The following is a 27143-nucleotide window of genomic DNA, read 5'->3' as shown; positions in this document are numbered from 1 at the left end:
GTATGTAAAACCAACATGTTTCAAGCAGACCACCATAGTCCCTGTGCCCAAGGAAGCGAAGGTAAATGATTACTGCCCCGTGGCTCTCACGTCGGTAGCCCTGAAGTGCTTTGAAAGGCTGGTCATGGCTCACATCAACAGCATCCTCCCGGACACACCAGACCCACTCCAATTCGCATTCCGCCCCAACAGATCCACAGATGATGCAATCTCAATCGCATTCCACACTGCCCTTTCCCATCTGGACAAAAGGAACACCTATGTGAGAATGCTGTTCATCGACTACAGCTCAGCGTTCAACACCATAGTTCCCACAAAGCTCATCACTAAACTAAGGACTCTGGGACTAAACACCTCCCTCTGCAACTGGATCCTGGGCTTCCTGACGGGCCGCCCCCAGGTGGTAAGAGTAGGCAACAATACGTCTGCCATGCTGATCATTAACAATGGGCCCCTCAGGGGTGCATGCTCAGTCCCCTCCTGTATTCCCTGTTCACCCACGAATGCATGGCAAAACACGACTACAACACCATCAATAACTTTGCTGACGACACAACAGTGGTAGGCCTGATCACCGACAACGATGAGACAGCCTATAGGGAGGAGGTCAGAGAACTGGCAGTGTGGTGCCAGGACAACAACCTCTCCCTCAATGTGAGCAAGACTAAGGAGCTGATCGTGGACTACAGGGAAAGGCGGGATGAACAGGCCTCCATTAACATCAACGGGGCTGTAGTGGAGCAGGTCGAGAGTTTCAAGTTCCTTGGTGTCCACATCACCAACAAACTATCAGGGTCCAAACATACCAAGACAGTCGTGAAGAGGGCACAACAAAACCTTTTCCCCCTCAGGAGACTGAAAAGATTTGGCTTGGATCCTCAGGTCCTCAAAACGTTATACAGCTGCACCATCGAGAGCATCCTGACCAGTTGCATCACCTGGTATTGCAACTGCTCAGCATCTGACCGTAAGGCGCTACAGAGGGTAGTACTTACGACCCAGTGCATTACTGGGACCAAGCTTCCTGCCATCCAGGTCCTATATACTAGGCGGTGTCAGAGGAAAGCCCATAAAATTGTCATAGACTCCAGTCATCCAAGTTAGAGACTGTTTTCTCTGCGACCGCACGGCAAGCGGTACCGGAGCGCCAAGTCTAGGGCCAAAAGGCTCCTCAACAGCTTCTACCCCCCAAGCCATTAGACTGCTGAACAATTCATAAAAATCGCCACTGGACAATTTACATTTACGCCCCCCAACACTGCTGCTACTCACTGTTTGTTTGTTACTGTGGGAGCAGGCTGTACATATTGGGACAAACATAATACTGTAGAGCAAAGGGGTACATTAGACCACAAGAGGAAGAGGATACACATAGAGTGCATTTGCCATTCTGGTAAAAACAGGAAACCAAGAAATATGCATAGTCACTTCGCCCCCACCTACATGTACAGATTACCTCAACTAGCCTGTACCCCAGCACACAGACTCGGCACCGGTGCCCCCTGTATATAACCTCCACATGGTCTCTGTACCGTGTGTATATAGTCTCCACATGGACTCGGTATCGGTGCCCCGTGTATATAGCCTCTACACTGACTCGGTACCGGTGCCCCATGTATATAGCCTTCACACTGACTCGGTACCGGTGCCCCCTGTATATAACCTCCACATTGTCTCTGTACCGTGTGTATATAGTCTCCACATGGACTCGGTACCGGTGCCCCGTGTATATAACCTCCACACTGACTCGGTACCGGTGCCCCCTGTATATAAACCTCCACACTGACTCTGTACCGGTACCCCCTGTATATAGCCTCCACATTGACTCTGTACCGGTGCCCCCTGTATATAACCTCCACATTGACTCTGTACTGGTACCCCCTGTATATAGCTTCCACATTGACTCTGTACCGGTACCCCCTGTATATAACCTCCACATTGACTCTCTACTGGTACCCCCTGTATATAGTCTCCACATTGACTCTGTACCGGTACCCCCTGTATATAGCCTCCACATTGACTCTGTACCGGTACCCCCTGTATATAACCTCCACACTGACTCGGTACTGGTACCCCCTGTATATAGCCTCCACATTGACTCTGTCCCGTAACACCCTGTATATAGCCTCCACATTGACTCTGTCCCGGTACCCCCTGTATATAGCCTCCACATTGACTCTGTACCGGTACCCCCTGTATATAGCCTCCACATTGACTCTGTACTGGTACCCCCTGTATATAGCCTCCACATTGACTCTGTCCCGTAACACCCTGTATATAGCCTCCACATTGACTCTGTACCGGTACCCCCTGTATATAACCTCCACATTGACTCTGTCCCGTAACACCCTGTATATAGCCTCCACATTGACTCTGTCCCGGTACCCCCTGTATATAGCCTCCACATTGACTCTGTACCGGTACCCCCTGTATATAGCCTCCACATTGACTCTGTACTGGTACCCCCTGTATATAGCCTCCACATTGACTCTGTCCCGTAACACCCTGTATATAGCCTCCACATTGACTCTGTACCGGTACCCCCTGTATGTAGCCTCCACATTGACTCTGTACTGGTACCAAACCTGTATATAGCCTCCACATTGACTCTGTCCCGGTACCCCCTGCATGTAGCCTCCACATTGACTCTGTACCGGTACCCCCTGTATATAGCCTCCACATTGACTCTGTACTGGTACCCCCTGTATATAGCCTCCACATTGACTCTGTCCCGTAACACCCTGTATATAGCCTCCACATTGACTCTGTACCGGTACCCCCTGTATATAACCTCCACATTGACTCTGTACCGGTACCCCCTGTATATAACCTCCACATTGACTCTGTACTGGTACCCCCTGTATATAGCCTCCACATTGACTCTGTACCGGTACCCCCTGTATATAGCCTCCACATTGACTCTGTACTGGTACCCCCTGTATATAGCCTCCACATTGACTCTGTCCCGTAACACCCTGTATATAGCCTCCACATTGACTCTGTACCGGTACCCCCTGTATGTAGCCTCCACATTGACTCTGTACTGGTACCAAACCTGTATATAGCCTCCACATTGACTCTGTCCCGGTACCCCCTGTATATAGCCTCCACATTGACTCTGTACCGGTACCCCCTGTATATAGCCTCCACATTGACTCTGTACTGGTACCCCCTGTATATAGCCTCCACATTGACTCTGTCCCGTAACACCCTGTATATAGCCTCCACATTGACTCTGTACCGGTACCCCCTGTATATAACCTCCACATTGACTCTGTACCGGTACCCCCTGTATATAACCTCCACATTGACTCTGTACTGGTACCCCCTGTATATAGCCTCCACATTGACTCTGTACCGGTACCCCCTGTATATAACCTCCACATTGACTCTGTCCCGGTACCCCCTGTATATAACCTCCACATTGACTCTGTACCAGTACCCCCTGTATATAACCTCCACATTGACTCTGTACTGGTACCCCCTGTATATAGCCTCCACATGGACTCTGTACCGGTACCCCCTGTATATAGCCTCCACACTGACTCAGTACGGTACCCCCTGTATATAACCTCCACATTGACTCTGTACTGGTACCCCCTGTATATAACCTCCACATTGACTCTGTACTGGTACCCCCTGTATATAGCCTCCACATTGACTCTGTACCGGTACCCCCTGTATATAGCCTCCACATTGACTCTGTCCCGGTACCCCCTGTATATAACCTCCACATTGACTCTGTACCGGTACCCCCTGTATATAGCCTCCACACTGACTCAGTACGGTACCCCCTGTATATAACCTCCACATTGACTCTGTACCAGTACCCCCTGTATATAGCCTCCACATTGACTCTGTACCGGTACCCCCTGTATATAGCCTCCACATTGACTCTGTACCGGTACCCCCTGTATATAGCCTCCACATTGACTCTGTACCGGTACCCCCTGTATATAGCCTCCACATTGACTCTGTACCGGTACCCCCTGTATATAACCTCCACACTGACTCTGTACCGGTACCCCCTGTATATAACCTCCACACTGACTCTGTACCGGTACCCCCTGTATATAGTCTCCACATTGACTCTGTACCAGTACCCCCTGTATATAGCCTCCACATTGACTCTGTACCGGTACCCCCTGTATATAGTCTCCACATTGACTCTGTACCAGTACCCCCTGTATATAGCCTCCACATTGACTCTGTACCAGTACCCCCTGTATATAGCCTCCACATTGACTCTGTACCGTAACACCCTGTATATAGCCTCCACATTGACTCTGTACCAGTATCCCCTGTATATAGCCTCCACATTGACTCTGTACCAGTACCCCCTGTATATAGTCTCCACATTGACTCTGTACCGTAACACCCTGTATATAGCCTCCACATTGACTCTGTACCAGTATCCCCTGTATATAGCCTCCACATTGACTCTGTACCAGTACCCCCTGTATATAGTCTCCACATTGACTCTGTACCGTAACACCCTGTATATAGCCTCCACATTGACTCTGTACCGGTACCCCCTGTATATAGTCTCCACATGGACTCTGTACCGGTACCCCCTGTATATAACCTCCACATTGACTCTGTACCGGTACCCCCTGTATATAACCTCCACATTGACTCTGTACCGGTACCCCCTGTATATAGTCTCCACATGGACTCTGTACCGGTACCCCCTGTATATAACCTCCACATGGACTCTGTACCGGTACCCCCTGTATATAACCTCCACATGGACTCTGTACCGGTACCCCCTGTATATAACCTCCACATGGACTCTGTACCGGTACCCCCTGTATATAGCCTCCACATTGACTCTGTACCGGTACCCCCTGTATATAACCTCCACATTGACTCTGTACCGGTACCCCCTGTATATAGTCTCCACATGGACTCTGTACCGGTACCCCCTGTATATAGTCTCCACATGGACTCTGTACCGGTACCCCCTGTATATAACCTCCACATGGACTCTGTACCGGTGCCCCCTGTATATAGTCTCCACATGGACTCTGTACCGGTACCCCCTGTATATAGTCTCCACATGGACTCTGTACCGGTACCCCCTGTATATAACCTCCACATGGACTCTGTACCGGTGCCCCCTGTATATAGCCTCCACATTGACTCTGTACCGGTACCCCCTGTATATAGCCTCCACATTGACTCTGTACCGGTACCCCCTGTATATAACCTCCACATTGACTCTGTACCGTAACACCCTGTATATAGTCTCCACATTGACTCTGTACCGGTACCCCCTGTATATAGTCTCCACATTGACTCTGTACCGGTACCCCCTGTATATAGCCTCCACATTGACTCTGTACCGGTGCCCCCTGTATATAGCCTCCACATTGACTCTGTACCGTAACACCCTGTATATAGTCTCCACATTGACTCTGTACCGGTACCCCCTGTATATAGTCTCCACATTGACTCTGTACCGGTACCCCCTGTATATAGCCTCCACATTGACTCTGTACCGGTACCCCCTGTATATAGCCTCCACATGGACTCTGTACCGGTACCCCCTGTATATAGTCTCCACATTGACTCTGTACCGGTACCCCCTGTATATAGCCTCCACATGGACTCTGTACCGGTACCCCCTGTATATAGCCTCATTATTGTTATTGTTATTGTGTTACTTTTTATTATTACTTTTTATTTTAGTTTACTTGATAAATATTTTCTTCACGGTAAAGTTTACACTTGTTGTATTCGGCGCATGCGACTAATAAAGTTTGATCTGATTAACGTTTAAAAGTGAGACCCTGGCTACTATCCCAGGTAAAACAAAAAGTGCTACATTGCCCTCTAGCGGTAGATGATGGAACTGCCAACAGTTTCCCTGGTGTCAGTGAGTGAAAAAAAAAACATTGCATTTAAAATGTGCCTCCCATGAAGAATTTACAAGAGACACTTGCTTAGTACAAAAATAGTTTACTTAAAACAAAACAGCTAATGATACAAATTCTGAAGCAAAATATTTTGGTGTTCTGAAGCCCCCCCCCCCCCCCTCCCCCTCCCCCTCCCCCTAATCAATACAAAGATCATTGTGTTTTCAGATCCAACCGATAAAAACTGACAACAAATCAACAGTTTGTTTTTTCTAACTGGCCTAACTGACAGACTTACTTGAGAATTAACAAAACATTCACTCAAAATATACAAAACAAGATATTGGCCATCAGCACATACAATATATACCAAGCAGTATTCTTCGCTCTGTGGTTTTCTGTCAGAATATACCAGCTCAAAAATAGGACTCAAAGTTATTCACATGAACTGACTGCAAAATTAGACTTCCGTCGGTTTAAACTGTGATATTCTCACCGAGTTGGTTTCCCGGACACAGATTAAACCTAGTCCTGGACTAAAGAAGTCCTTCACACGGAGATCCTCCATGGAACATGCTTTTTATTCACGGTCTAGGTCTATTCTGTTTCTGGGTAACCGGACCATAATGTTTCATTGTGATTAGTCTTAATGTCTTTGGAACGGTAGAGAAATTCATCAGGGACAGGCTGTACATTTCAATGTTTGTGTCCCGACTCAAATGCGCCCAGTCTCCAAGTGGTTCTCCTGAGGCCAGGTAATCTGGGTTGTGTTCAGTTACACGCACTGTAGAAAAAAAACTAAACTCTTGTGTTTTTATTGGACGAGTTCAGGTCGTTCATTCCTGTTCATCACCGTTCAAATCTATCCTGTCGATTCATGAAGTGGTCCCTCCCCTCAGGCCCACCTCTGGACCAACCCCCTCCTCTTCCTCCTCTCGGAAACCCTCTCACCTGCTCCCCAAACCTCCCCCAATCCCTGTCATGTCCCCCGAACCCTGGCCTCTCGCCCCTGAAGTGTCTCCCGCCCTCCCAGTTGCCACCTTCTTCCCCGGGGGGTCCGGGCTGGAAGGGATGTCTGGGGGGTCCAGGCTGGAAGGGATGTCTGGGGGGTCCGTGAGGAAAGTCCCCCATGGACTGGTGGCCCATGGGCATCCTGAACCCACCTGGAGGGCCCCCCCTGGGGGGGAACATGGGGTTGGGGCCCCTGGAGCCCATCATCATTGGGGGCATGTTGGGGGGAGGGAGGTGAGGGGCAAAAGGGGGCTGGAGTTGAGGGGGTGGTAGTCCTGAACGAGGCTGCATGGTCATCATGGCCATCCTGGGACCCAGTAACACTGCTGGGCCTGGAGGACTCATCACGGCCCCTGGCCCTGGAGCTCCCAGCTGGCTGTCTGGAGCGTCTGAGGGGCCAGAGAGGCCACCACTCCCTCCAGCCTTGTCTTTAGACCCCGAGTCATCTTTGGTGCTCCTTGGTCCTCCCACCACTGGTGCAGGGAAACCTGCAGACATAAAACATATGGGTTAGAAAAGTTCAAATCAAACAAATGGACTAACAACATATCTTCAAATGCGTTCGTGATTATTAAAAAGGTTCGTTTGGACCTCTTGTATATTTCATAACAAATATGTTTTAATTCTACAATGACAATCCGAGGGGGTTGGGGGGAGACTATGTTTGTTTGTGATCCTATAGCTATTTTGTTCAGCTCTATACTGTTACCTGGAGGCATCTGTGTGGGGTTGAAGCCAGCGGGCAGGAAGGAAGGGGGTCCACCGGGGGTGAGAGATGGGGTTGGGGGGCCAGGGGGACCACCCACAGACCCTATTGGCTGGACTGGAGGCACCTGGAGACACACAGAAACACAAGAATATCCCTGTTAAGACGAGATCAACTTTCTCCGTTTCAACTGTTCTGAGGGCAAAGGAGGGGGGACTTCAATATTAGGAAGGTGTTCTTAATGTTTTGTTCACTCGGTGCATGTGGAGTGCATAACAAACATTATAAATGTTACACAGTACACCCCCCCAACATGTTGCACAACGCACATAATTAAGCAATTAAGGCTTGAACACCTGAACCATCATTGTCAATAACACACGGCCAAGGAATGCTCTTAAAATGACCCAATGAACACACAGCCAAGGAATGCTCTTAAAATGACCCAATGAACACACAGCCAACAAGGAATGCTCTTAAAATGACCCAATGAACACACGGCCAAGGAATGACCTATTTCATACTCTTATATAAGGGGCTTCCACGATATTGTGCTTTTTTTTTGCCGCATACAAGTTAAAGTACTTGAACACAACCTTTTCAAGCTTCTTTTATTATTATTATTTAGCTTTGCTGTTATACTTAAAAGAACATCATGCTTGATTGGGGGCGGCTGGTAGCCTCGTGGTTAGAGCCAGTAACCTAAAGGTTACTGAGCTGACAAGGTAAAAATCTGTCGTTCTGCCCCTGAACAAAGCAAGTTAACCCACTGTTCCCCGGTAGGCCGTCATTGTAAATAAGAATGTGTTAACTGACTTGCCTCGTTAAATAAAAGGTTACATTGAGCCGTTTTGTAATGTGGTGCCTGCATTTCCTCAAACTTTTATTTTAGCATTATAAACTAGGTGGTTCGAGCCCTGAATTCTGATTGGCTGACAGTCGTGGTATATCAGACCACGGGCATGACAAAACATTTACTGCTCTAATTACGTTGGTAACCAGTTTATAATAGCAATAAATCACCTCTGGGGTTTGTATATTGGCGTTGTGCCAAAGAACATCCTTAACTTAGTTGGCAATATACCAAACCCCCTCGTGCCTTATTGCTTAAATATACACTGTGTATTAAACATTAGGAGCACCTTCCTAATATTGGGTTGCAGCTCAATAACATTGCCCCTCAGAACAGCCTCATTTTGTCGGGGTCAGGGACTCTACAAGGTGTTGAAAGCGTTCCACAGGGATGCTGGTCCATGTTGACTCTACAAGGTGTTGAAAGCGTTCCACAGGGATGCTGGCCCATGTTGACTCCAATGTTTCCCACACAGTTGTGTCAAGTTGGCTGGATGTCCTTTGGGTGGTGGAACCTTCTTGTTACACACAGGAAACTGTTGAGCGTGAAAAAACCAGCAGCGTTGCAGTTCTTGACACACTCAAACCAGTGCGCCTGGCACCTACTACCAAACCCCCCCGTTCAAAGGAACTTCAATATTTTGTCTTGTTCATTCCCCGTCTGAATGGCACACAGACACAATCCATGTCTCAATTGTCTCAAGGCTTAAAAATCCTTCTTTAACTTGTCTCCTCCCCTTCTTCTACACTAATTGAAGTGGATTTAACAAGTGACATCAATAAGGGATCATAGATCTCACCTGGATTCACCTGGTCAGTCTATGTCATGGAAAGAGCAGGTGTTCCTAATATTTTGTACGCTGTGTGTGTATTTCATAGCATGTTTTTTTTGTCTGTAGGTGCCCAACATAACAGGTGTGTTTTGGCTCAGTCACTCGTATTGAGGTCTATAGAGCCCGTTTCCATTCCTGATTGACATAAACTCAAGAATATTACAGAATATGATGGTGCCACTTTGAAAGTCACTGAGCTCTTCAGTAAGGCCATTATACTGCCCATGTTGGAGATTGCGTGGCTGTGTGCTCAATTTTATACACCTGTTAGCATTGGGTGTGGCTGAAATAACCCAATCCACTCATTTGAAGGGGTGTCCACATACTTTTGGACACAGCTACTCATTCCAGGGTTCTAGAACACCTACTCATTCCAGGGTTCTAGAACACCTACTCATTCCAGGGTTCTAGAACACCTACTCATTCCAGGGTTCTAGAACACCTACTCATTCCAGGGTTTTTCTTTATTTTTTTTTACTATTTTCTACATTGTAGAATAATGAAACATTAACTATAGTAACCAAAAGAATGTTACAAAAATGGAAATATATTTTATATATGAGATTCTTCAAAGTAGCCACCCTTTGCCTTGATTGACAGCTTTGCACACTCTTGGCATTCTCTCAACCAGCTTCACCTGGAATGCTTTCCCAACAGTCTTGGAGTTCCCACATATGCTGAGCACTTGTGGGCTAACTAGCAGTGTTTGCACTGAAAATGACATCTGGCTGCACACGTAGCTATCTATCCAGTTTGACTATCATACCGGAGTAGCTAGATGAGCAATGCCCATTGCCTGTATTATAAGTTAGCGGCGTGGCAGTATCCCAATGTTTGGTGTTGACGATGAACTTTACTTAGCTAGCTAGCTATGCTTATTAGAAGAATGTAGCTAGCTAGGATATAGTGTCAACATTGATTTGCGGTGGATGATCTATAAAGCTATGGTGCAGGCTCGTTGGCTTGTAACTACTACTGACGGGTTGGCTAGGTAACTGGCTATAATAGCAGCCAAGGACATTTGCTAGTTTATTTGTTTGTGCTCTGATTTAGCTAACACAGATGACATCAGACATATGAAAAATCTTCCATAGCAAAAATATCCCAGGCTAGCTAGCTTCCTTTGCTTGTAGCTTGCTTCTCATCCGACTGGTGTTAGCTATCTAGCTACAACTGCTAGCCTGCTACTAGCTAGTTGCGGATTTTGCGCAGGCAAACAAGTGCTGGTTCTGTTTTTAAAACTCTTAAGGTTCAGCTGAAAAGATGTTAGCATTGTCAGAAATGCTACAAAAAGGTAGCACATCGTTTGTTCTTAAATAGAGAGAAATGAGGACGTGAGATAAGTTGATACATCTTGTAAAATCTGTTGCACCTACAAACTTGGTCAGAACTACATTTTAAGTCCAATGGTCACTTTATGGACACTATAGTCTAGTTTTAATCTGACATCTAAAATTTGAGCTAGGTAAACTATGAAAACTCAATTGCTAACGACCCTGTTAAAAAAATCTGGCATGTGTTTCTCGGTAACTGCTGGACGGCTCATGATGAGAAGCAGGGGGAGTGATGTGTACCTCCCAAGTTGATTTGCGAATTTTCATCGACATTGGTGTCATATTGGCTTACATTTGATAATAGAGAGATTTGTATTTAACATTGAGCTTCAACCTTATACATACTATAATATCATCAATGATGCTATTTAGGCCTGTGTAGCATTTGCAAGGTCATCAACCGCTATTGTTTCAATTCAACTCAGGGTTAAACTAAAAAATATAGACAATACATAAGCCTAGGGATTCAAACTCTGGTTGATTTCAAATTGAATCTACCAGATAAAAATTCATCTTTTAGATTTACGTCTGCATCTAAACCAACATTGTTTGTTAAAGAATAAGACTTAAATCAAATCAAAAACGTAATTTAAAATGCATTTTAAAGTTTGATTTGGTCACATTTTACAACTTAGATTTTTTGGGTTGAGATGGAGATGTGAATCCAACAGAAATTATACATTTATAAGACACACTGGATATTGAATTGTGTCTGTTTGTCAACGCAACCAAATATTAACATTTGAAGATGTATCTTCTGCTTGCATAGTTCCATCTGTGCTACTGACTTAAACTGTAATTAAATCCAGACTAGCTACAAATTAATAATTGATATGTTGGATTCATCTCCTCCAAAAAAAAATCTAAGTTCAAGAATAGGAATAAATCAAATCATACTTTAAAGCTGCAGTATGTAACCTTTTGGGTGACCTGGCCAAATTCAGCTATTGATCTGTCAATCTCATTGAAAGCCAGTCTAAGAAGCGGTAGATATGTTCTATATATCTGCAGTATGTACTCTATTTCTATGTTCTACATATCTATATGCTCTATTTCTATGTTTCCCGTTCTTACGTTTCGTTTTGGCGTCTTTACCTTTGGTTTTTTGTACACCAGCTTTAAAAACAGCTGAAAATACAATATGTTTTTGGTTAAGGAAAATATATTTCACAGAGGTTTAGATGGTACAATAAATCTCTACACTGTACTTGCTTGTTTTTGTCCTATAAACTGAAATTAGGCAAACTTTTCTAATATTAGCAAACAGGAAATGGCAGAAAGCGATTTCTGCATTGTTCACCTTTTAAAAGCACTTTAAATAAAGATTTGATTTAGTCCAAATTATTTATCTTTGATTTTTTTGGTTGAGATGGAGATGTGAATTTCAACATAATAAATTATTAATTCATAAAGTTAGTGGCACCGAAAACACTTCCCCTTTAAAATGTTAAAGGAGCTTCTACACCTGCATTGCTTGCTGTTTGGGGGGTTTTAGGCTGGGTTTCTGTATAAGCACTTTGAGATATCAGCTGATGTACGAAGGGCTATATAAATAAATTTGATTTGATTTGATTAATATTCGGTTGCTTTGTCAACCAAACAACCAAATATAGTAGATAACTTTAGGCTTTAGGTTCTAACAAACTAATGGAACGGTATTTATTCAACCTTTAAAATAAAAACAAATACCACATCCATGGCGACTGAGGTTATTGTAACTATAAATGTGTCCTTATGCAATAATAGAAAACGTGCATGTTTCAAGATAGTGTGCAAAGGTCGCAGGTCGGTGGAGATCTTCACAATCGCTGTAATAATCTGTAATAATCTGTAATAATCTGTAATAATCTGTAATAATCTGTAATAATCTGTAATAATCTGTGTAGGATATTGAACAGCGTTGATCACATCACACCATGTACTTTAATGTCATCTCATTCTCAACTGCAATCCAGGTTATTGGGTTGTGCTATTAGATGAAGCACAGTGATAACACATTGAGTTGATGTATAAATACAAAATATCTGACATTGTGTTCCCATTTTCAACTTTGTTGTGCTTTTAAAATGGCTGTGCAGTGATAACACATTTACATGACAATTACACAAATCTGACATTGTTTTTCCAGTTGGAATTCGGTTGTGCTTTTACACTGAACAAAAATATAAATCCAACAATTTAAAAGATTGTACTGAGTTACAGTTCATATGAGGAAATCGCTCTATTGAAATAGATTCATTAGGCCCTAATATATGGAATTCACATGACTGAGAACACAGATATGCATCTGTTGGTCACAGATACCTTAAAGAAGTAGGGGCGTGGATCAGAAAACCAGTCAGTATCTGGTGTCACCACCATTTACCTCATTCAGCACGACCACATCTCCTTCACATAGAGTTGATCAGGCTGTTGATTGTGGCCTGTGGAATGTTTCCCCAGTCTTCTTCAATGGTTGTGTGAAGTTGGCAGATTTCGGAGGGGGGGGGGGGGGGGGGGGGACATGCTGTTGTAACAGTTTAACTTTAGTCCGACTGCTCGCCCCCCTACCCGGGCTCGAACCAGGGACCCTCTGCACACAGACAAGTCACCCACGAAGCATCGTTACCCATCGCTCCACAAAAGATCGCGGCCCTTGCAGAGCAAGGTCTCAGAGCGAGTGACATCACCGATTGAAACACTATTAGCGCACACCACCGCCTAACTAGCTAGCCATTTCACATTGGTTACACTGTCATACACATCGATCCATGGGTGACATGCCTGGTGAGTATTTTGCCCATAGAAAAACTGGGACATTATCAACTTCCAGGAATTGTGTAAAGATCCTTGCGACATGAGGATGTGCATTATCATGCTGAAACACGAGGTGATGGTGGCGGATGAATGGCACGACAATGGGGCCTCAGGATCTCGTCACAGTAACTCTGTGCATTCAAATTGCTAATCGATAAAAATGCAATTGTATTCATTGTCCACAGCTTCTGCCTGCCCATACCATAACCCCACCATGGGGCACTCTGTTCACAACGCTGACATCAGCAAACCGCTCGCTCACACAACGCCATACACCTGGTCTGCCATCTGCCCGGTACAGTTGAAACTGGGATTAATCCGTGAAGAGCACACTTCTCCAGCGTGCCAGTGGCCAATCGAAGGTGAGTATTTACCCACTGAAGTCGGTTACGACGCCGAACTGCAGTCAGGTCAAGACCCTGGTGAGGACGACGAGCAAGTTTCACAGACGGTTTCTGACAGTTGGTGCAGAAGTTCTTTGGCTTGTGCAAACACAGTTTCAACAGCTGTCCAGGTGGCTGGTCTCAGACAATCCCGCAGCTGAAGAAGACCAATGTGGAAGTCCTGGGCTGGCGTGGTTACACTGCCAAATTCACTAAAACGACATTGGAGGCAATTTACGGTAGAGAAATTAACATTAAATTATCTGGCAACAGCTCTTGTGGACATTCCTGCAGTCAGCATGCTTCCTCAACCTGAGACATTGTGTTGCGTGACAAAACTGCACACTTTAAGAGTTGCCTTTTGTCCCCCAGCACAAGGTGCACCTGTGTAATGATCATGCTGTTTCATCAGCTTCTTGATATGCCACACCTGTCAGGTGGATGGATTACCTTGGTAAAGGAGAAATGTTCACTAACAGGGATGTAAACAAATTTGTGCACAGAATTTGAGAGAAATAAAGCATTTTCTGCGTATGGAAATTTTCTAGTAAACTTTTATTTCAGTACATGAAAAATGTGACCAACACATTAACAAGTTGTGTTTGTATTATTGTTCAGTATAAATAGTTGAAAACACAGTAATCTCTGTTAACCCAGAAGTAATTTGGTCACCTGCTTGATTAACTGCAGTCTACACGCAGGCAGTGGTGTACTTACCATTAGGCAGAAGAGGCAAATTGCCTCAGGACTCACATCATCAAGGGGTCTTGTGAACAGGGAATAATCCCCCCAAAAAGAAGCAGAAGCTGCCCGGGTGAGATTCAAAACCATTGTAATAACACATTGGGATTTCAACAGACTTCTGTCTGTCTTTTTAGAATGGGTGAATAAAGAAAAGGTTGAATCTCATTGATCAACATCTCAACCAAATATTACCCACATTTCCACATTGAATTTTTGAAATTAATTTTTTACCTTTTTTAAAAATGTATTTAACGAGGCAAGTCAGTTAAGAACAAATCCTTATTTTCAATGACGGCCTAGGAACAGTGGGTTAACTTGCCTGTTCAGGGGCAGAACAACCTTGCCAGCTCGGGGGTTTGAACTTACAACCTTCCGGTTACTAGCCCAACGCTCTAACCACCCTGCCGCCCCAGGGTAGCCTAAACGACGTGGTGTGCCCAGTGGGATGATACTGTGGGGTCTGAACTGGCATCTGGAGGGCTGTTGGTGTCATATCCTTGACACACTCTCCTACCGCTGTGCCCTTTGGCAAGGCTCTTAAGCCCCAAAATAGCTCCTGGGACACGGCAATGTGGCTGACAAATATGTGTGTTTGTGTGTTTGGTGAGAGAAGAGCAGAATACCACTTTCTGGTGTCACAAATGGACACAAATTGTTGTATTGTTTACAGCACCCATTTTATGGCATCACATAGTGGAGGCTGGTGGGAGGAGCTGTAGGAGGACAGGCTCATTGTAATGGAGGCTGGTAGGAGGAGCTGTAGGAGGACAGGCTCATTGTAATGGAGGCTGGTAGGAGGAGCTGTAGGAGGACAGGCTCATTGTAATGGCTAGAATGGGATAAACAGTATCAAAACATACGGAAACCACATTTGACTCCGTTATATTAATTCCAGCCATTACAATGAGCCCGTCCTCCTCCTACCAACTCCATTACAATGAGCCTGTCCTCCTCCTACCAACTCCATTACAATGAGCCCGTCCTCCTCTTACCAACTGCATTACAATGAGCCCGTCCTCCTCCTACCAACTCCATTACAATGAGCCCGTCCTCCTCCTACCAACTCCATTACAATGAGCCCGTCCTCGTCCTACCAGCCTCCATTACAATGAGCCCGTCCTCCTCCTACCAGCCTCCATTACAATGAGCCCGTCCTCCTCCTACCAGCCTCCATTACAATGAGCCCGTCCTCCTCCTACCAACTCCATTACAATGAGCCCGTCCTCCTACCAGCCTCCATTACAATGAGCCCGTCCTCCTCCTACCAGCCTCCATTACAATGAGCCCGTCCTCCTCCTACCAACTCCATTACAATGAGCCCGTCCTCCTCCTACCAGCCTCCATTACAATGAGCCCGTCCTCCTCCTACCAGCCTCCATTACAATGAGCCCGTCCTCCTCCTACCAGCCTCCATTACAATGAGCCCGTCCTCCTCCTACCAGCCTCCATTACAATGAGCCCGTCCTCCTCCTACCAGCCTCCATTACAATGAGCCCGTCCTCCTCCTACCAGCCTCCATTACAATGAGCCCGTCCTCCTCCTACCAGCCTCCATTACAATGAGCCCGTCCTCCTCCTACCAGCCTCCATTACAATGAGCCCGTCCTCCTCCTACCAGCCTCCATTACAATGAGCCCATCCTCCTCCTACCAACCCCCATTACAATGAGCCCGTCCTCCTCCTACCAACTCCCATTACAATGAGCCCGTCCTCCTCCTTACCAACTCCATTACAATGAGCCCGTCCTCCTCCTTTACCAGCCTCCACTGCAGTGAACAGGGAAGTAAACCCAGCTGTTACCGACGTCAGAACTCAAATCCTCAGTGCTTTAGGTGCCAGTTGTAGACGGGCCGTAGATAATATCCTGACCATACGTCACTCTTTACAGGTGAGTATGCAGTCAATACTCATCACCTGATTTAACGTTGAAACAACACACTCCAGTATTACTTCAATTTACATTAATTGTGAGTTTAAAGAAATCAGTGGAAAATATACTGTTTTTATTGCCATGCTATCGCTACTGACAAAAACACACTCCTCTTCTAGTTGGGGTCGTGAGCATGTCTAGTATTTAAGGACTTGATTCAGAGAGTCAAATGAGCTATAGTTACCCAGTGTGTCAGTGCACTGCAATAAGCAATGGTGTGCTTTGAGAAATATTCTGTATAGACACTGATGGAAGATGATCTTGGCCATGTTCTGTTATAATCTCCACCCGGCACAGCCAGAAGAGGACTGGCCACCCCTCATAGCCTGGTTCCTCTCTACCTGGCACAGCCAGAAGAGGACTGGCCACCCCTCATAGCCTGGTTCCTCTCTACCCGGCACAGCCAGAAGAGGACTGGCCACCCCCCATAGCCTGGTTCCTCTCTACCCGGTACAGCCAGAAGAGGACTGGCCACCCCTCATAGCCTGGTTCCTCTCTAGGTTTCTTCCTAGGTTCTCTGGCATTTCTAGGGAGTTTTTCCTAGCCACCGTGCTTCTACACCTGCATTACTTGCTGTTTGGGGTTTTTAGGCTGGGTTTCTGTACAGCACTTTTGAGACATCAGCTGATGTAAGAAGGGCTTTTATAAATAAATTTGATTAGAATAAGACTGCAGTGACATGCAGATAGATGCAAGGCATTTGTGACCGTCTGACAAGCGCCAAGGGACGACCAGACCAGAGAGAATAGGTCCTCACCGTTTCAGTTGTAATTCTCCCATCAAGAGACTTTGCTGACTAGGTTGTGCTGCAGTTCCACAACGGTGATAACAGACCCTTAGCTCATGTCATAGATGTTGCAGGGTTGTTTAATGAACTCGTCTCCTCGAGTTCTACCCAGCCCTGCTGGTTAGACGTTTCTCCCCTGGCACCTACTTGATCAATGAATGTCACTGATTGGTTGGAGTATCCACACCTGAGGGATTCTCCCACTGCCAAGCTGAACCGAGTCAAGTTGTCCTCAGCTGGCCTGAGTATCGGCGCCAGCAGTTTGGTTCGAGCAGGTGAAAGGGGTACTGGTTTACCCAGGTAGAAATCAGTCCTTGGTTAAAAGGCAAGGACAAACAATGAGCAGGTGTGGAGCCCTGCTGGAAGGATGGAAACGGTTCAGACCATAAATTCTGACAGATGTACTCAGGTGTGGACTAAGCATTTGATCATGGATTTTTTTCTCTCTCCAAAACATCAAATTGAGATTTTATATGATAGTAGTATCTTACTTGATATGGTGTTTTCATAATATATGCCAAATTGCCAATTAGCAGATGCTTTTATCCAAAGCGCCTTACATTAATGCACGTATAAGTTTTCATATCGATCGCTCCAGCGGGAATCGAACCCACAACCCCGATGATGCAAATCAACACGTTCTACCAACTGTGGGAGCCACACGGGACCACTTCTAATAAGAAGAATCAGTTGTTACCTGTAGTACGCCATATATGGTCAACACGTCTGTTATGTTCAAGTTGTAGAATACGGTTCAAAAGCAAGGTAGCTATGGATACGGTTACCGCTGGCGTCGGTAATTATGTTTCATAGTAGGCTATGTGAGTTTAAAAAAATAAATAAAAATGTCTGTGCCAAAAGTGATTGGTCTAACACACACACCTGAATCAACTAATCATGGGCTTATTGAAGCACCTGGGGTCAGGCTGGACAGGAACAAATATGCAGTCCTGTGGGTCCATGGGAACAGGCTTGAAAAACACTTATTGTACAGGGGTCCTATTCAGAAATGTTGTGATACCTTCAGATATTGTTAACATCCCTCAATCAACTCCCTCAATCATCCCTCAATCAACAGGATACCCCTGTTTGATCACAAATTCACACAAAACGGGTGTATTTCTATCAATTAAGAATGATTAATAAACAAATGAGATTCATACATATACATTTTTTTTTTTAAAGGCATTATCATCCCTTTTACTTACTGAACTTGGGAGTTCTCTTCAGTTTTCTATTGCTTGTCTATATGTCTAATGTAACCGTTGCCACATATTGTTCATATTATTGAAGGGAAACGGTCAACAACAAAAAATAATATTAGTGGCTTGTACCACACTACCAGTAACCTACCTTTTAGTTTCATTGCATCCACATAACTTCTTTGTCCTTGGATTTAATTGGGGGCGATTTAATTTCATCAGCAACAGATACGAAAGGCTAAGAGGGACTTGCACATGAGCTGCGAGTTCATTGACAGTATTAAGTAGTTCAAAGCCAAACAAATAAAAGCTTTTTTTTAAAATCTGTAAATCAAACAATAACCAGTCACCCCTTTTAAGGTAAACAGCTTAGGGATTGGGGGGGGGGCGGGAGAAATGTAACCACTCTCAAATTCATAGAAGTGACTATGGATGAAAAGGACCGACGTCCATGAGATCAAAATGATAGGTTTAAACCACGTTTCGAAGCTATAAGTGTGTTAGTTTGCAAATTACATTGTTTACAAACGATGGGGGTAAAAAAAACACATGTACTGTGTATTTTGTGTTCTGATGGGGGTTAGACAGTTGAACTAAAGCTCATCAGGCATTTCTAAGTTATATTTGTCATGAATTAATGGGTATATATCATTAATATAGATAAAAAATAGATGTAGCAATCACCGATCGCCACTAACTTCCCCTCCTTTGATAAAGACACCTGATTAGCAGGGCTGGGTAGAGTACTGAAACTCTGTACTCAAGTGAAAGTACCACTACTTCAAAATGACCGACTTGACTACATTAGAAGAGTTAGACCTACAAAACCAAGAGTTTAAAAAAAAGTATTTGCAGGAAACAAAGTAGACTAGACTAAATGACTTACTTTTCCCTGACGCCACGTGCCACCTCACTAGACGTGTGGTAAGTGGCATGTGTAATTCACCCCGTTCCTACCAATAACTTATATAAACCCTGGATTGCAGATGCTATGTATTGGCCAGTGAGAGGCTTTGAAGCCACCAGTAGCAACAGTCCATAGAGATAGATAGAGGACTGATCGTTGTTTCTGTGCCATGACGGCATAGGCCGCGCCATTGAGGCAATCAATTTTCTTCTTTGCGATTGGGTGATCTCTCCTGATGACCCAGCTGGACATGACTGGTTGGGAGGATCAGCCAATGAAGTCTCACCCAGTGGACTAAATTAAAATGGCGGAAGCCCTCATGGCACTGCACGTGATAAACAGACTTTTGGTCACTAGAGCTCTCTATCGTTCTCTATGGAGCAGTCCTCCATGCTAGGAATGAATGGAATTCTACAGTATTTCAATGAACATTTATTAAAAAGGTCAAAATGACATGTTAAATTATTTTTGCCGTTGTAGTGAGGACAGTAACATTAGTACTCTCTAAAAACAACAAAAAAGGAAATTTAAAGGAAAAAGTTTTATATTTCTCATTTAGCTCGCATAATGTACATTTAAAGTATGCATGAATGTGTCTGTAATTAGAATAAAATGTGTCAATGTAGACATTTAAATTATTTCTATAGCTTCCCAAACATTTTTTTTTACACAATGGAGTACCAAGATGGCTGCATGGTGGCTTCAATACAGCAACACCTGTCAGCCATCCAGGGTTTATACACATCATTGGTTTGCTACAAAAGGAGAGTTTGTATTTATAATGGATCCCCATTAGCTGTTGCCAGCTCCTCTTCCTGGGGACCGGCAGAATTAAGGCCATTTATTTTTTTTAAATTAAACATTACAATACATTCACAGATTTCACAATACACTGTGTGCCTTCAGGCCCCTACTTTCCCCACTAAAGGGAAAGGGGGGAGACCTAGTCAGTTGTACAACTGAATGCCTTCAACGGAAATGTGTCTTCCGCATTTAAAAACAACCCCTCTGAATCAGAGGGGTACGGGAGGCTGCCATAACCGACAACCCCATCTTCCACGTCAACTGCCCGGCTCACCACATATCCACAGTACAAAATCCACGTGTACATGTGTGTATCGTGCATATGCTATCGCGCGTATGCATGTGTCTGTTTTTGTTGCTTCCATTTTTCCATAATGTGTATTTTTATGTATTTACAATTCAATTCTACTGCTTGCATCTTGACTCTATTCCTGATGTGGAATAGAGTTCCATGTAGTCATGTCTCTATGTAGTACTGTGGAATAGAGTTCCATGTAGTCATGGCTCTCTGTAGTACTGTGGAATAGAGTTCCATGTAGTCATGGCTCTATGTAGTACTGTGGAATAGAGTTCCATGTAGTCATGGCTCTATGTAGTACTGTGGAATAGAGTTCCATGTAGTCATGGCTCTATGTAGTACTGTGGAATAGAGTTCCATGTAGTCACGGCTCTATGTAGTACTGCGGAATAGAGTTCCATGTAGTCATGGCTCTATGTAGTACTGTGGAATAGAGTTCCATGTAGTCACGGCTCTATGTAGTAACTGTGGAATAGAGTTCCATGTAGTCATGGCTCTATGTAGTACTGTGGAATAGAGTTCCATGTAGTCATGGCTCTATGTAGTACTGTGGAATAGAGTTCCATGTAGTCATGGCTCTATGTAGTACTGTGGAATAGAGTTCCATGTAGTCATGGCTCTATGTAGTACTGTGGAATAGAGTTCCATGTAGTCATGGCTCTATGTAGTACTGTGGAATAGAGTTCCATGTAGTCATGGCTCTATGTAGTACTGTGGAATAGAGTTCCATGTAGTCATGGCTCTATGTAGTACTGTGGAATAGAGTTCCATGTAGTCATGGCTCTATGTAGTACTGTGGAATAGAGTTCCATGTAGTCATGGCTCTATGTAGTACTGTGGAATAGACTTCCATGTAGTCACGGCTCTATGTAGTACTGTGGAATAGACTTCCATGTAGTCACGGCTCTATGTAGTACTGTGGAATAGACTTCCATGTAGTCACGGCTCTATGTAGTACTGTGGAATAGAGTTCCATGTAGTCACGGCTCTATGTAGTACTGTGGAATAGAGTTCCATGTAGTCATGGCTCTATGTAGTACTGTGGAATAGAGTTCCATGTAGTCATGGCTCTCTGTAGTACTGTGGAATAGAGTTCCATGTAGTCATGGCTCTATGTAGTACTGTGGAATAGAGTTCCATGTAGTCATGGCTCTATGTAGTACTGTGGAATAGAGTTCCATGTAGTCACGGCTCTATGTAGTACTGCGGAATAGAGTTCCATGTAGTCATGGCTCTATGTAGTACTGTGGAATAGAGTTCCATGTAGTCATGGCTCTATGTAGTACTGTGGAATAGAGTTCCATGTAGTCATGGCTCTATGTAGTACTGTGGAATAGAGTTCCATGTAGTCATGGCTCTATGTAGTACTGTGGAATAGAGTTCCATGTAGTCATGGCTCTATGTAGTACTGTGTAGTAGAGTTCCATGTAGTCATGGCTCTATGTAGTACTGTGTAGTAGAGTTCCATGTAGTCATGGCTCTATGTAGTACTGTTCACCTCCCATAGTCTGTTCTGGACTTGGGGACTTTGAAGAGATGATTGGTTGGGGTGTCTTGTGGGGTATCTGAGCTGTGCGCTAGTAGTTCAAAACAGACAGCACGGTGCATTCAATACCTCTAATAAATACAAGTAGTGATGAAGTCAATCTCTCTTCCACTTTCAACCAGGAGAGATTGACATGCATATTATTAATGTTAGCTCTCTGTGTACATCCAAGGGCCAGCTGTGCCTTCCCTGTTCTGAGACAATTGCAATTTCTCTGAGTCCCTTTTTGTGGCACTTGACCACACGACTGAACAGTAATCCAGGTGCGACAAAACTAGGGCCTGTAGGACCTGCCTTGTTGATAGTGCTGATAAGAAGGTAGAAACTAGGGCCTGTAGGACCTGCCTTGTTGATAGTGTTGTTAAGAAGGTAGAAACTAGGGCCTGTAGGACCTGCCTTGTTGATAGTGCTGATAAGAAGGTAGAAACTAGGGCCTGTAGGACCTGCCTTGTTGATAGTGTTGTTAAGAAGGTAGAAACTAGGGCCTGTAGTACCTGCCTTGTTGATAGTGTTGTTAAGAAGGTAGAAACTAGGGCCTGTAGTACCTGCCTTGTTGATAGTGTTGTTAAGAAGGTAGAAACTAGGGCCTGTAGGACCTGCCTTGTTGATAGTGTTGTTAAGAAGGTAGAAACTAGGGCCTGTAGGACCTGCCTTGTTGATAGTGTTGTTAAGAAGGTAGAAACCAGGGCCTGTAGGACCTGCCTTGTTGATAGTGTTGTTAAGAAGGTAGAAACTAGGGCCTGTAGGACCTGCCTTGTTGATAGTGCTGTTAAGAAGGTAGGAACTAGGGCCTGTAGGACCTGCCTTGTTGACAGTGTTGTTAAGAAGGTAGAAACTAGGGCCTGTAGTACCTGCCTTGTTGACAGTGTTGTTAAGAAAGTAGAGCAGCGCTTTATTATAGACAGACTTCTCCCCATCTTAGCTACTGTTGTATCAATATGTTTTGACCATGACAGTTTACAATCCAGGGTTACTCCAAGCAGTTTAGTCACCTCAACTAGCTCAACTTCCACATTATTTATTAAAAGATTTAGTTGAGAATTAGGGTTCAGTGAAGTATAATGCTTTAAATTTTAATATTTAGGACTGACTTATTCCTTGCCACCCATTCTGAAACTAAGTGCAACTCTTTGTTAAGTGTTGCAGTCATTTCAGTCGCTGTGGTATTTGACGTGTATAGTGTTGGGTCATCCGCATACATAGACACACTTTCCTCAAACCATTCCAGTGTTTTACTTGCTATATTGTATTTACTTCGCCACCGTGGCCTTTTTTTTTTGCCTTTACCTCCCTTATCTCACCTCACTTGCTCACATTGAATATAGACTTATTTTTCTACTGTATTATTGACTATGTTTGTTTTACTCCATGTGTGTAACTGTGTTGTGTCGAACTGCTTTGCTTTATCTTGGCCAGGTCGCAATTGTAAATGAGAACGTGTTGCCTACCTGGTTGAATAAAAAATTTAAAAATAAAAATTTAAAAGCCAGTGTCATGTCATTAATAAAGATTGAAAAAAGTACAAATGGGCCTAGACAGCTGCCCTGGGGAATTCCTGATTCTACCTGGACTATGTTAGAGAGGCTTCCATCAAAGAACACCCTCTGTGGTCTGTTTTTCCAGCAGCAGACTATGATAGAAAATGTCAAAAGCCACACTGAAGTCTAACACAACAGCCCCCAATCTTTTTATCGTCAATTTCTCTCAGCCAAATCAGTCGTTTGTGTAAGAGTAGTGCTTGTTTAATGTCCTTCCCTAGAAGCGTGCTGAAAGTTTGTCAATTTGTTTACTGTAAAATAGCCTTGTATCTGGTCAAACACAATTTTTTCCAAAAGTTTACTAAGGGTTGGTAACAGGCTGATTGGTCGACTATTTGAGCCAGTAAAGTTTTTTTTTTACTATTATTAAGTAACAGAATGACTTTTGCTTCCCTCCAGGCTTGAGGGCAAATAGGAGTTGCAATATTGTCCGCTACTACCCTCAGTAATTTTCCATCCAAGTTATCAGACCCCGGTGGCTTGACATTGTTGTCTATCAACAATCATGTCACCTCTTCAAACACTCACTTTACAGAATTCAAAATTACAATTCCTCTCTTTCATAATTTGGATAGATATACTTGGTCGTGTAGGTTCAGTGTGTGTTGCTGGCATGTCATGCCTAAGTTTGCTAATCTTGCCAATGAAAAAAGAATTAAAGTAGTTGGCAATATCAGTTGGTTTTGTGATGAATGAGCCATCATGAATGATGGAGCGGCGTTTGCCCTTGTGCCCAAAATTTCATTTAAGGCGCCCCAAATCTTTTTACTATCATTCTTTTTGTCATTTATCTTTGTTTCATAGTGTAGTTAATTATTTTTGATTCAGTTTAGTAACATGATTTCTCAATGTGCAGTATGTTTGCCAAATCGGTTGTGCCGCCAGACTTATTTGGCAATCCGTTTGCCTCATCCCTCTCAACCATACAGTTTAAATTCCTCATCAATCCACGGGGATTTAACAGTTTACAGTCATTTTCTTAATAGGCGCATGCTTATTAGTAACTGGAATAAACAATTTCATTCAAGCGCAGTGTCTGTTCGCTCCTCATTACACACCACGGACCAACAAATATTCTTTACATCAAATCTTCTTGTATGACCTCTTATACACTATATTAGGCCCAGCCTTTGGAACTTTCCTAGAAATGGCTACTATATTGTGATCACTACATCCAATGAATCTGGATACTGTTTTCAAGCACATTTCTGCATCATTATTAAAGATGTGATCAATACATGTTGATGATTTCATTCCTGTGCAGTTTGTAACTACCCTGGTAGGTTGACTGATAACCTGAACCAGGTTGCAGGCATTTGTTACAGTTTGAAGCTTTCTCTTGAGTGGGCAGCCTGACGAATGCCAGTCAATAATTAAATCTCCCAGAAAATATACCTTTCTGTAGACATCACATGCATTATATCAAGCATTTCACACATTATACAGATACTGACTGTTAGCACTTGGTGGTCTATAGCAGCTTCCCACCAGAATGGGCTTTAGGTGAGGCAGATAAACCTGTAGCCATATTACTTCAACAGTATTTAACATGAGATCCTCATATTTTATACAGGAATGTGGTTCTGAATATAAAACAGCAACACTTCCACCATTGGCATTCCTATCTTTTCTGTAAATGTCATAACCTTGTATTGCTACCACTATCATCAACGGTATTAGGTAGTTGTTGGGAATTGTTAGATATTACTAGAAGCATTTCACTACACTCGCATTAACATCTGCTAACCATGTGTATGTGACCAATAAAATTTGATTTGACTGAGTGTCTGAGAGTTACTATCAAATTATTGATTTCACGAACCTTGCTTCTTAAGATACATACGTTAACGTGGGCTATTTTTTAGCACTTTTCTGTGATGCTTGCTTGTTTTCATTGCTTTACTGTGAAGCTTAGCAGAAGTAGACATGCTCATGTTATTTATGTTTGTGCAGGGTGAGCTACACACAGTGGACTTCCTCCCCGGGCACACACGCCTCAGTGCTAACAGTATCAATCTGGTTCATAGGCACATGATTACTGCATACAACAGCTGTATGATCAGCAGAGGCATTCAGGACAGTTAGAGTGACATAAATTAGGCTACTTACATTGTGTCTTCCAACGCCCCTGGGATCATGTACATTTGCTGAAGCATTATGACAACTCTGCGACACAATGGTAGGGATTAACTGAGCTGGGCTCGGGTCATTGATAAGTCATTGTTTCTACACAGCCTTATAGTGCGGTGACAGGAACCCAAATGATTTGGGTGGATCCCATCCTCCTTATAATGCTGTGAAAGGATCCATGAACCCACATGATTTGGGTGGATCCCATCCTCCTTATAATACGAGCTTCGTTTCCAGAAGGTATCGAAATTGTCAACAAAAGTTACATCCACAAGCATTGCAATAATCACGTAGCCAGTTGTGAAGAGAAAGAATTCTGCTCAAGTGTTCAATGCCACGATTCAGAGCCAGATATGATGGGTATTTTATTAGTGTCTAGCAGAGAGTCAATCAGCTCTTTAAAAATCCAGTTTCCAACTGTTCAGAGCTGCTCGTGACAACGCCATTAAAACCCACATGGGACTACGATAAAATAAATGTTCATGTCCTGGCGTAGTACGTTGTTCGGGTGCAGCTTAGTAATGTAATTTACTCAACCTCCGGGGTAGGACATTGTTTTTGTTGCCCCTGAAATCTGATCCAAGATCAGTTTTACATCTTTAGATAAGCTGATCCTAGATCTGTGACAATAAGCAACTTCCACCCAGCACGCCCCCCCCCCCCCGTATTTTAGTAGATAAGCTTTCCTATAGCTACAACATACAAACTGAGGATTATGAGCCCAAATAAAAATGTAATAAATTGGCAGACAAATGCAGATTGTAAAAGCTTAAACTCATGAATAGTTCACCATAAAATATAACACTCTCAGACTAGAATAACAATCATATCCTTATTGCTTATTTATCTGAGTAAAAAAATAAAATAATTAGTATGCTTAAAATCAAGTAAAATGCATATGAAAACTGTAGCGAGACTCATTCTGTACACCGAATCCAAAAAGGATCTCACCTAGTCAATGAAAGTAGCAGCAATGTTTAGGTGCTCAATATAGTGTTCATATGCATTTGCAAATTAAAAAATGTACACTTCTGATAACATGAAACTGAATTCAATTCCAACATAACCAAACACAGCCATAGTGCCACTGCAGGGAGGTCGTGGGTAGAGGGAGATCTATCCTTACCCAGGTCTCAGATTCCACCGGTAGAGGATCCTGCGGTGGAGCTCCACCGTGGGGCCCACAGGCTGTCTGCCTCCTTCGTTCCTGCTAGACCCACAAACTCTAATGCCAGTGCGCACCCCCACCCCCCCTACAGGTGGTCAACAGTCTTATTGTTTCTACTTCCTGACGATTAAATGTAACCGAACTGAGAATATAACATTTGAGATCACTGTCAGGTAGATATGTTTCCTTACTGTTGAATAAATGTGTTTAGGAATCTTTTCAACTACGCAAAGTATGTAACTGTATGAATATTGTTTGATAAAGGCCTGAAAACCCCAGGGCTAGTGTGAGAGAGCAATGCTCATTTTATACATCGT

At 43.8% G+C, this 27143-nt stretch overlaps 1 protein-coding gene across 1 annotated transcript in view; it reads right to left on the bottom strand.

Moving 5' to 3' along the window:
- Positions 1-6609: 6609 nt before the first annotated feature.
- The window catches only part of LOC110508083 (SR-related and CTD-associated factor 4), a 43690-nt gene continuing 23156 nt past the window's right edge, over positions 6610-27143 (bottom strand). Inside the window, exons 13-14 of the mRNA XM_036964962.1 lie at positions 7579-7702; positions 6610-7357 (exon numbers count right to left, since the gene is read on the bottom strand). Coding sequence (XP_036820857.1) covers positions 6708-7357; positions 7579-7702 — 774 coding nt within the window. The 3' untranslated portion in view covers positions 6610-6707. The remainder of the gene's footprint in view (positions 7358-7578; positions 7703-27143) is intronic.

This window comes from Oncorhynchus mykiss, chromosome 27 (genome assembly GCF_013265735.2).
Source record: "Oncorhynchus mykiss isolate Arlee chromosome 27, USDA_OmykA_1.1, whole genome shotgun sequence".
NCBI lineage: Eukaryota > Metazoa > Chordata > Actinopteri > Salmoniformes > Salmonidae > Oncorhynchus > Oncorhynchus mykiss.
Note: the sequence above shows the minus strand (reverse complement) of the source record. Positions and strands in the feature narration are given on the sequence as shown.